General features: G+C 37.8%; 1 protein-coding gene across 2 annotated transcripts in view; it reads right to left on the reverse strand.

Moving 5' to 3' along the window:
- Window positions 1–12,227, reverse strand: part of LDAH (lipid droplet associated hydrolase) — a 132,436-nt gene that overhangs the window by 108,734 nt on the left and 11,475 nt on the right. For both annotated transcript variants that reach the window (XM_012803725.2, XM_023511880.1), the window contains exon 2: window positions 10,604–10,759. In XM_012803725.2, coding sequence (XP_012659179.1) covers window positions 10,604–10,757 — 154 coding nt within the window. In that variant the 5' untranslated portion in view covers window positions 10,758–10,759. The remainder of the gene's footprint in view (window positions 1–10,603; window positions 10,760–12,227) is intronic.

Below are 12,227 nucleotides of genomic sequence, written 5' to 3' on the forward strand. Positions count from 1 at the left end.
CCCTGTATTGATTAAACTAATTGAAATATAAGTTACAAATCTTCCCACAGAGAAAATCCAGGCCCTTATGGCTTCGTTGGTGAAGTCTACCAAAACAAACATTGAGAAAGAAATAATACCAAATCTATACAAACTCTTCTAGAAAACAGAAGAGGAAGAAATATTTTCTAACTCGTTGTATGAAGCCAGCAATACTCTCGTACCAATAAACGGCACACTATTTAAAATTGCACATGAACTTTATGGCTACCCTGTATATCTCTGTGTGAACGTGTATATTTTATGTAACCTACATATTGATATTTAAAAAATCATTTACTCAAATATGCTAAAAACCAGACTGAGTATCTTTGTAGTCTCTCTATAGAAAATATTATGAAACCATTGTCATTTGAAACTGCACTGTCATAATAAAATACACAGAGAATGCAGCCAATAAATACAGGAAACAAAGCTGTCAGGCAGGTAATTAATTTAAAATCTGTTGTTTTCTGGATTTCGCAGTGTTTCTAGGACTTTATCATATGTGTGATTTGTAACTTCTTAAGGTTTACTTTTTCATTCTAAATAAATATTCATTTCCATTGAAAAGAAGTTAATTTTTCCCCCAAATGCCTAGAGGGGCCAGAGAAGTATTAATGAGGGGAGGCAGAAGTGGTGGGTATGGTACCAACATAAAAATCTAGGCCCCTGTCTTTAGGGGGCAGCTGCTGCTCAGCTCCAATACAGTTCTTCTGTAATAACCAATGTTATCATTTTGTTGTGTGTTCTTTCAGATATTTTATGTATATGCTTTTTCTCATTTTTTATATAAATGACAGATAGTGACACACCCTATACTGCCCCTTTTCTTCTCTTGATATAAGTTGAAGATTGTTCCATATCAACACATAAAGTGTTTCTTCTTTCTTTTCCTTTTACCTTTTTTATAACTATATGGATATTATACCCTTTATCTGATAATGGGTTAATATCCAAAATATATAAATACATACAATTCACTGGCAAGAAAACCACCCAGGGAAAAAATACACAAAGTACCCAAATAGACGTTTCTGAGAAGGAGACACACAAATGGCCAACAGACGTATGAAAAACACGTCAGCATCACTAGTCCAGGGAAAGATAAATTACATCCACAGTCAGTATCTCACACCTGTTAGAACAGCTGTTATCAAAACATCAAGCCAGTGTGGTGGGCTCACGCCTATAATCCTAGCACTTTGAGAGGCCAGGTGAGAGGACTGCCTGAGGCTAAGAGTTCAAGACCAGCCTGAACAAGAGTGAGGCCCATCTCTACAAAAAATTAGCTGGCAATAATAACGCCACTATACTCTAGCTGGGGGTGGGGGGAGTACAGCAAGATCCTATGTCAAAAAAAGGAAAAAAAAAAAAAAGGTCAAGAGGTAACAAACCTTGGTGAAGACGTAGAGAAAAGGAAACCCTAGTACACTGTTGGTAGAAATGTGTGTTGGTGCAAACATTACAGAAAAGCATATAGAGGTTTCTTAAAAAATTAAAAGTAGAATTACCATGTGATCCAGTAGTTCCACTTCTGAGTATATATCTTAAAAAATCCAAAATCAGTGTCTTGAAGAGAAATCTGTACTCCCACATGCATTGCAGCATTATTCACAGTAGCCAAGACATGGAAACAAGCTAAGTGTCCATTAACGGGTCAATGGATAAAGAAAATGTGTTAGATATACACAATGGAATACTATTCAACCTTAAAAAAGAAGGAAATTCTGCCATTTCCAACAACATGAATAAATGTGGAGGATGTTATGTTAAGTGTAACAAGGCAGGAACAGAAAGACAACTGTTCCATGATCTCACTTATATATGGAATATAAAATATGTTAAACTCTGCAATAAGGATTCCATTTAAAAATAAAATAAAATACGTCAAACTCAAAGACACAGAGAGTAGAACAGTGTTTATCATGAGCTAGAGGTGAAGACACTGAGGAGATATTAGTCAAAGAATATAAAATATCAGTTAGGAAGAATAAGTTCAAGAGATCTATTATATATCATGGAGGCTGTAGTTAATAACAACATATTAGACTCCTGAAAATAGCTGAGAGAACAGATTTGAAGTGTTCTTGTAAGAGAAAGGCATGTAAATTAGTATTCCAGTGTATACTTATATCAAAACATCATATTGAATATATAACTTTTATTTGTCAATTAAAAATATGTACAGTAGAACCTTCATAGTTGATCACCTGTCTAGATTGACCATCTCCTTAAACAACCTAATTTGCATAGATTGGACATGTACCACATGTACGTATCAGTAGAGAAGGCCTAGTTCCTTATGTTGGCTACTTTGTTCCAGTCCCTTGAGTGGTCAACTTATAGAGGTTCTACTATATATATATACAGAATAAGGAATAACCAACATACAGTTGAAACTGAGGCTACATGCAAGGGAGATCACATAGGTGTACAGCTATCCAAGCAGTGAGTATCTCTTCAGTTCCTTTATCCCCTTTTATATCTATGGAATATATAGTATCTGCTCCCCTGTAGGCCTGCGGAATAAAATACAAAATACAGGGCCAGCCTTGGGTATTTATAATTAAGGTGTTAATTTTGTCTTCCCCTTGAGCCTCTGCTAAAAATTCCATCATGCTTATTGCAACTTCACATTATCCATCTCCCAATTCTACAATTTCTTATATATCTGTATGGTAAGCAAAGAAACATAGATGATGTCTTCTCCCTCCCTCTCTTACTCTCTCTCTTTCTTTCTTTTTTAGACAGCGTCTCACTCGCTGCCCCAGGTGGAGTGCAGTGGTGTCATCCTAGCTCACTGCAACCTCAAACTCCTAGGCTCAAGCAATTCTCCTGAGTCAGAGACTATAGGTGTGCACCATGTCCAGCTAATTTTTCCTATTTTTGGTAGAGATGGGGTCTCACTTTTGCTCAGGATAGTCTTGAACTCTTGACCTCAAATGATCATCCCATCTCAGCCTCCCAAATTGCTAGGATTACAGACATGAACCATCAAGCCTAGGTGATATCATTATACTTGAATTATTTCTTATTAGGTAAGTCTTCTTAACCAAACTTAAGTTTAATTTCTTTAAAAGTAGCCATTGCTTGTTATATTTATAGTTCTCTGTAACCAGTGGCAATAGCAGCAGGAGGCTGAGCACATGGAACTCACATACAAACTGAATGCTTGGCCAGTAACATGAAAATCTAACTTTATTAGAGACAGAAGTGGTAAATGAAATGCAAATACTTGCATTTATCATTGTATACAGGACTTCATACTTCACCACTTTAATGTTATGACTTATATTAAACTTTATAAACCATGAACTAAACTTCCTGGTTCAGAAACCACAAAGAAAATTAAAAGGGCCATGTTTATGCAACTAAACAAGATAAAGAGATAGATACAGATAAACACACGTCCAGAGAAAGAGAAAGACAGAGAGAAATTGAAATTGATCTCTAGGTGTAAGGATGCTGGGAAACATTCCAACATAGACACGTAAATAAAACATTTTATAAAGGTTTATATCAAAATCTGAACAAACACAAAATACTCAAATGCCTAAACAAAGAATAAGAGAGGCTGTGGTGATTATCCCTGGGCCCTGACTGCCAATTAACTCTAACTAGTCAACACTGTAACTGCAGACTTACACCTTCCAGTTAATGTTATACTTTAGGGGACAAAACCTGCCATATATTAAGTGAATATGGCACAGGAACTAAATAGTAGGTTCTCATGTGGGCAGAACTTTGGGTTCATCCATGGAACCTTGTCCACTCGATCTCCTATCACAATGCTCTCAGCACAACATGACCATTTGAGAATTATAATAATTCAGTATGTTCCACAGTAAATCCTCAAACTGCCTCCCTTTCCTCATTTCACTACTTAAAGAAAAACCAAGGACAATATTACTTAACAGAAATTCTAGATCAAAGGTTCACTGGGAAACAATTCTCTAATCTGTGAATTTTGCTAAATCACTCTTCATTAACATTACTAACCTAAAAGTATAAAATTAATTTTGATAGCTGTAAAAGCAGAATGATTTAAAATGAAATGTTATGTCACTTGATTGGAGATGGACGTAATATAATGTATATAATGGCTTACTAATCTTTTTTACTGTTTTTTACAAATTTATTCAAATTAATGAGGGTATAATATTTAGATTACATTGTTCTCACTTCCAGGGTAAAGTTCCATTTGTAGAAGAGCCCCTCACTCAGGGGGTGTGTTATACACCCTCACAATGTGCACATTAGGTGAGATCCTGCCTCATGACCTCCCTCCTTCCACCATATGTCCTCCCCCGCCCCCAATACTGTCATCCTAATTTCCCCTGAGAGGGCCAGACTAGCTCCATTTTGTGGTTTACTGCACAAGCCCCATTCCTAGTTGTTTACTACACAGTGTTTACTGCACAAGCCCCACTCCTAGTTGTTTACTACACAGTGGTTTACTGCACAAGCCCCATTCCTAGTTGTTTACTACACAGTGGTTTACTGCACAAGCCCCATTCCTAGTTGTTTACTACACAAGCCCCACTGTTTACTACACAAACTCCATTCCTAGCCCTTCCTCTACCAGTAAAACCTACAAGCCACTCCCTGCTGCCTTCGCCCACCCCTCACCTGTACCAATCCAAATCCTCCTTTACTAATGAAATCACCAACCACCAATCAAAAGGGTACTCATACCCTCCTCCCCTTCTTGCTTTCTGTACCCCATAAAAACTTGCTCCACCCTGAACCCGGGGCTCGTCCTAGGCTTGCATGCTAGGGGAGTCCAGACCGGTCTGAATAAAACCTCACCTCATGCTTTTTACATCTAAGTGCGTCTCGGATTTGTCTGTTGGGGTTATTTGGGAGAATAATTTTTGGGCACAACACCCCAATAGTATAATTTGAGTAGGCTCCCCTGTGGGGTAAACCCCCACAAAAATTAAATGAAATGTGCTCTTTTAATTCCAGAACTGAGCGAAAAGACTTGTGAGTATTATGTGCTTTTGTCGAGGCCCTAAGCGACCTGGGAAAACACAGTGGGGGCCTGAAAGCCAGGCGTAAAAACCTCTTACAGGTAACCCCAACTGTGCAGTCAAGTCAGCCTGTCAGATAAGAGTTGAAGCGGCCCATCTGTGCAGAGGACATGACTCAAAGGTTGATGTGAGTAAAAAGAAAAACTCCATCGTAATGATGTTGAGTAAAATACTCCATCATAACTGCAGGGTCTCCAAAACCATAAAAAAAACAGTCATGAAGCCAGTTTCTCGGAAATTTAATTGAGTACATAGAAGAGAAAGGTTTTACTCCTCTGTTTATCCTAACCTTTAACTTTAACAATAATAGTCAGATAATGTATTGTTCTTTTAGATCTTCCAAGAGGAATAGCCTGAGGCTAGCTTAAGATGGTTGTCTTACTTTCCCGGACTTTCTTTCTTTAGGCTAATCTTATGATAGCTATCTCACTTTCCCAGACTTTCTTTCTTTAGGCTAATCTTATGATGGCTATCTCACATTCCCCAACTTTCTTTCTTTTCTATAGTTTAAGATAAGAAAGAGGATGTTAGGATTATCGATCAATGTGGTGTACGTGACTAGCTCCCAATAAAAGGAAGCAGAGAATAAAGACATTTTGCTACATGCCACCTAAGAGTGTGTAGTCGTTTCTTGCATTTAAACAATTCTAGGAGCGAGCTTGCACCCGCGGCCAAGCCGTCCTTCTTTCCCCGCGAGAAAGAACATCACCCAACACTCCCCACCCCGCAAATAAAATGCAATTCTTCATTCCAAAACTGATGAGTGGCACCGGACTATAGATCTTAGGAATTTAAAGAGAAGAGCCAAGTGCAGCAATGAGAACAGAAGGGCAAACATATAACATAAAAGGACTTAGAAATGAAATGTGTTCTGAACATGTCACAGCACTATACACGATGGCAATTATAAAATGAATGTTTCAAGGTTCTCTCCATCCCTACTGCCTCTATCTCCTCATCATCTCTGAAACATGGCTCTCCCCTGCCATGGACTCCTGTCCTTTCAAGCCTTTTCCTAGAGCTCACTGTTCTCTAACACCTTGTATACTCAAAGAAAGCAAAGATTTTGCAGTGAAATATTTGTAGTAGCTACGCAATGAGTGAGTAATGAAAACCTCTAGGTAGAGAAATAGAATGGGCTGTCTTCTCCTCTTACTATTTTACCTCTCATCCTTTTAAGACTCAAACTTGCACTCCCATCTATCAATTTTTTACTTGCTTCACATTCCCTGAAAACTCTGACTCTTAAGTGCACTTGCGACACAACATCTTAGGAGATTTCAAAATCCAGTTGGAGTTATGAAGCCAACACCTTTATTCCACAATTCATTGCTGGGACCAAATCTAATGAACTTCACCTATGTTAAACTTAAGCAACTAATTCCTATGGCAACACCTAGATTAGGTGTGACTATCATAATCCCTTGGAGAGCTTATTAAAACTGATTGCCCAACCCCCTGACTTTCTGGTTCAGAAGGCCAGAGATAAAGCCTACGAACTTGCATTTATAACTAAAGTTCTAGATGATATTCCTGGTCCTGACACCAACTTTCAGAACCATAGGCCTACATCTTTTCAATAACGAGAAATAGTTAACATTCAGAGCATCCTAATTCTGATAGGCCTTTTCTAGTTCAAGTACCTGCTCTTTTAGACATTGTCCCAATAAGCTTGCTATTCAATTACAGAGCTTCCCTAAAATGCATCTACTTGTTTTTGGTGGACAACTGTCTTTTTTTTAATCCTGTGTACCTACTGCTCTCAGTGCTGACCGCTTTCCTCAAGGTCCCTACGCACCCTTCAGCTTCCTCACTCTCAACAAACCACCTCAACTCTTAACAGAGAAAACAGAAGTCAGGAGGCAGGAACTACTTCACTACCCTCTGAAATGCCTTCCTCATCTCTGTTTTAGTAAACAACTTCACCTTTTTCTTCCTAATCTCAAAGGCATACCTGTTTTCTAGTCCAAGATAATTTTTCTACTTATTTTCTCTATCCTATTTTATCCAGTGGCTTCCAAATCTCACTTTGACACACCTACAATTTCAAATTCTCCTAACTATTGGCAGATTACATGTATTTTTAATGTTAATAGATAATGCCAGATTGATTTCAACAAAGACTGTTATATCTGGGCAGAAGACTTGAGGTTTATTCCCAGAAAAGGTTAAAATAAAGAGCAATTTTGGAGGAGGAATTTTAGTCCAGCTAAGAATAGAAGTACCACATTGAGAAGAGCTTAGATTAAGTGTAACTAAACACTAAAATTCCCTCTCTCCTGTTCTGCTCTGAACATTTACAGACAGGCTTCTAATTTTCAACAAGAGACCTGGGAAAACTGAACAATCCAAGAAAGAGCTTCAGATATTGAAAGCTGGAAATTCCCTAATGAAATGATGGATTCCGCTCCCATCACCTTAGGATGAGACTCAGCTAGGATGCCTAACCACCCTGTTTTGCCCGGGACTGCCAGTTTTAGTACAGAAAGTCACATGTCTTAAAAGTCCCTATAGTCTAAGCCAACCAAAATGGCTGATCACTCTAGGCACACCTGTGGACAAGCCCCACTCCTGAATACAAAGCTTTCCATCTGTCGTGTCTTCTCTAAAATGAATAGATAATGAAGGATTACCAGACATTTGAGGAAAAATGAACACTATTGCAAACCAACAGAAAAAGGAACACAATGAAAACTCCTACAAATACAAGAAGCCAAAGAAAATGACACTGCATCCGTTAAACAGCAGACTATAAAAATGAGAAGAGGAAAAAAAATAGCTCTTAGAATTGAAGTACATGATTTTCTGGTTTAAAAGGGTCCACCAAACCCCAAGAACAATGTATGAAAAAAACACACAAAGGTGCTTCACTGAAAAATTTCAGAGTCATAGAACAAAGGAAAGGGTTCCAAAGGATTCCAAAGGGGTGTAGAGGAAACTTCAGTTACAAAAGATCAAAAATCAGAATGACACCCAGGCTTCTCATAAGGAGCTCTGAACCCTGAAAACAATGATTAATGCTCTACAAATTATAAGAAAAAATTATTTCTAACCTAAAAGTCTAATAAGACATTTTTTAACATGCTGTATCTTTAAAAGATTACTTCTCTTGTATCTCTTCTCAGGAGACTGTTAGATGTGCTCCACCAAAAACAAGGGAATAAATTAAGAAAGACAAGAACACAGGATCCAGGAGAAAGTGACAGGAATCCCTAGGATGGCAGCTATGAGCAGGCCTGGAGAGCAATCAGTCCAGGCTATCGCCCAAGACCAGAGCGGTCTGGAGGGAGAGCTCCAAGACAAAAAGAAACTAATTATTCAAATGCATTGAGAGGACTTTTTCACTTCTAGAAAACAATTCCAGGATAAATAAGAAAACTAAGCAAAAACAAACAAAATATCCAAACTAATAATTAACTTTAACCCAAGGAAAGCAAACAAAAATATGTAAGAAAGAAAATGTAAGCATAATTCCCAACCAGCTTGGCTATAATGTAATATAAGATAATGTCATGATAACAAAAGAAATGAATACTGATCTAACCAAAAACTCTAGTATAATCTATATACACTAGGAAGATTGGAAAGAAAGGGCGCATGCTTGTTCACTGAGAAGGGAATGTCTAAGAAAGCTAATCCTTTTCTTTCATGGAGGAAGTCAATAGATAAATGTCTAATATTGAAAATTCAAGAAAGATCAGTGTAAGTGTTTCATTTAGAAATGTGGACTAAATATCAGAGGAATAACCCTACTGAAAGTGTTTGCCTCTGAGAATATTAGTTGGAATTACAAAAATTGACTTTAAACATCATACAATGTTTTTTTTTTTTCTCCTAATGAAGCAAAATAAAAAAAAATACTGTGAAGGCAAAAGAAGAGAGGCCAAAAATATGCTGGAAAAGAATAAAAGTGAGCCAGGGAAGGTTCTAAAAGATACACAAAAATATCATGAAATTGTATCTTTTAAAAAACACCAACCAGGTCTAGTGGTTCACACCTATAATCCTAATACTTTCGGAGGCTGAGTCAGGAGAATCATTTGAAGCCAGTAATTCAAGACCAGTCTGGACAGTGAGACCCCACCTCCACAAAAAATTAAAAAAAAAATAGTCAGGCACAGTTATATGCAACTAGAGGCCCATTTACCACCAGGCTGAGACAGGAGGATTGCTTATGCCCAAGAGTTCAAGGCTATAGTGAGCTATGTTCATGCCAGTGTACTTCTGACTTAGGGACAGATGAGATTCTGTCTCAGTCAATTAATCATTCAATCACAAAACATAAAGAACACGGGAAGACACAAAAAGTACTGAAAGAGACTCTCAGCATTTTAAATGAACGCTACAAGTCAGTAGGGAAAAGACCGATTATAAATAAATACTTGTGGTTTAAGCAGTAACCCATCTAAGGAAAGGGAGAAGAAAACTAGATTCCTTCCTCAGTTCCTGACCTTAAATTCTAGATCCTTTAAATGTAAAGATTACAAATGAAACTAAAATCACTAGAAGACAAGGCAGAAAAAAGAAAAGATTACAGTAGAACCTTTGTAAGTTGACCACCCAAAGGTCTATAACAAACTGGTCAACATATGGAGGTGGTCACCAGAAGGAACTTCCATTGAGTACATGTGATGCATGCCTGGTCTATGAAACGAGGCCAACTTAAAGAGGTGGTCAATGTAGGGAGGTTGTTAACCATGGTGGTTCTACTATATTTCGTAATCTTGGAATAGAGAAGGCATTTCTAAGAAAGTCGTAATACCTAGAAGTCTTTAAGGAAGAGACTGATTATTTTGGCCACCTAACCATGACACTTTCTGTACAACCAAATGAACATTGTAAATGACATCAAAAGACAAACCAGAAAAGATTCTTGCCATATACGATAGACAAAACAATTTTACTTTAAAATAAAAAGCTTTTACAAATCATTAAGAAAAACATGGATAATACAACCAAAAAACAGGCAAGGGTTTCAAACCGAGAGTTCACAGGATAAGAACCCTGAATGGATTATAAACATATATGTTCAAACTTACAATTTAAAAAGTACTTCAAATACATGCAATCAAACAAGCATCTACCCCAGTACTCTGCGGACAGTGATCTCGCAAAAGTCCAAAGTGACCCAGTTGCCAAATCTCAGAATAAAGCTCTTAAATAAACATATAATCATCTTGAAATGAGGTAGAAAATAAATTTAGGAAACCTTCAAAAACCTTGATAGATTTCTAAATATTAAGAATTTTTTTTTTAAAAAGCACATTACAAAACTTTCTACATGGTATACTTCCAATTGTGATATATACACGCATATGTAGAACAGCCAACAAAATATACATAATATAAACACAGGGAAGAACAAGAGAGACAAGCCATCAAAATATTAAAGGTGGTTGTTATCAATGGGTCAAGCAATTTTTATTTCCTTTCATTAGGTTTTCCATATTTACCAAATTCTGTATAATTAACCCATAATAGTAGTTTTACCATCAGATATAGGTCTGAGTGTCTGTGTAAAGTCTCCTCACTCAGACCTTCACACTTACCAGGAATAATAAAAATCAGCAGTTTGGGTCTGCTGACACTCTGATCATTAAAGAAGTCAGTCCACGGCCCACATTTTAGAACCTGCGTTTCAACTCCACCACACAAAACAAATTCATCCTGCACCGGGACGTCTTCTTTGAGTTTTGAGTCCATTTCTAAATGAGGGGAGAAAATCAATATGAAAAGTCAGTAAAATGTAAAACCATGAACCAAAGACAATAAAAAAGAGCAAATTTCAATATACCTTGAAGGAAATGCCATAGAGACATAAGGCAGATAGAACACTATTCAGCTATTCTGGATTAGAGATTGAAAGATAAATTAAAACAAACCACAAGAGTAGTTAGAAACTGGGAGACATATTTTTGGCAAAATAACACTGTAGAGGGGGTTTGAATCGAATCAGATTAGCCTTTCTCATAGTTGTCCTCTCACGTCTAAGTCGACAATGACCATGCATTAGTATAATGTATACTTTGCCTCTGCTGCAATTCTCTTTCAGCTCTGTGCACTACCACTGACAGTTCTCTCTTCCTTCCCTTGGGGAAGACTGGTGAAAAAAGTGCAGAGGTTATGCCTTGCCCTTGCTTCTCCCCAGCAGAACAGTAAGAGGGCCAGTGAACACCACACGGTCTCTTATTTCCTTCTTTTGTTACTCCTCTCCTGTCCTTAAGTTCTATATGTGTATTTTTATGTATTATGAAATTACTATATAATTATGAAATAAATTATGAAATGAGTAGATGGAACAAAATCAGAATATAAGATAACCTCATGAACAATTTTCAGAATAATCTAAGTGTTTGCAAAAATTTTGGTCCAAATTATGTCTATCACTCCTCCATCTCTGCGTCAGCCTTCCTGTCTACTGATAGCACCAAATCTCAAATCTCAAAACTTCACTGGTCTATCCTTCTCTTTCACTACATTCCGCTCACTCAAACCCCAGAGTCAAGACTCACAGTACCCTTTTAGCCTTTCCTCCTCTTAGCACTTTACACTGACCTTGCACCGGAGTCTGTCCCGCCTTCTCATCACCTCAGTGTCCCTATGCTTTTTTGCTCCTATAACTTTGCTCATATTATACAAACTACTTCCGGAATGCTTTCCCTCTTCATGCAGTTATAAATTTATTGCCCCTTCACTCCAAATTCATCCTCTATAGCCTTCTCTGGGAAAATGGATCTGGGCCCTTGAAATATTTTTCCTTCATAGCTGCCGTGATGTTAAGCTTTGTCAGGAGAGTACGCTAAAGAGACGTAGTAGGAGGAAGGAGTTTTCTGTCAGAAGAGTACACTGAAGAGACGTGGCAGGAGGAAGGAGATTTCTGTCAGGAGAGTACACTGAAAAGACGTGGCAGGAGGAAGGAGTTTTCTGTCAGGAGAGTACACTGAAGAGACGTGGCAGGAGTTTTCTGTCAGGAGAGTACACTGAAGAGACGTGGCAGGAGTTGTTTTCTGTCAGGAGAGTACACTGAAGAGACGTGGCAGGAGGAAGGAGTTTTCTGTCAGGAGAGTACACTGAAGAGACGTGGCAGGAGGAAGGAGTTTTCTGTCAGGAGAGTACACTGAAGAGACGTGGCAGGAGGAAAGAGTTTTCTGTCAGGAGAGTACACTGAAGAGA

The sequence above is a fragment of the Otolemur garnettii genome, unplaced genomic scaffold, assembly GCF_000181295.1.
Source record: "Otolemur garnettii isolate 467f Iridium unplaced genomic scaffold, OtoGar3 scaffold00022, whole genome shotgun sequence".
NCBI classification, from domain to species: Eukaryota; Metazoa; Chordata; class Mammalia; order Primates; family Galagidae; genus Otolemur; species Otolemur garnettii.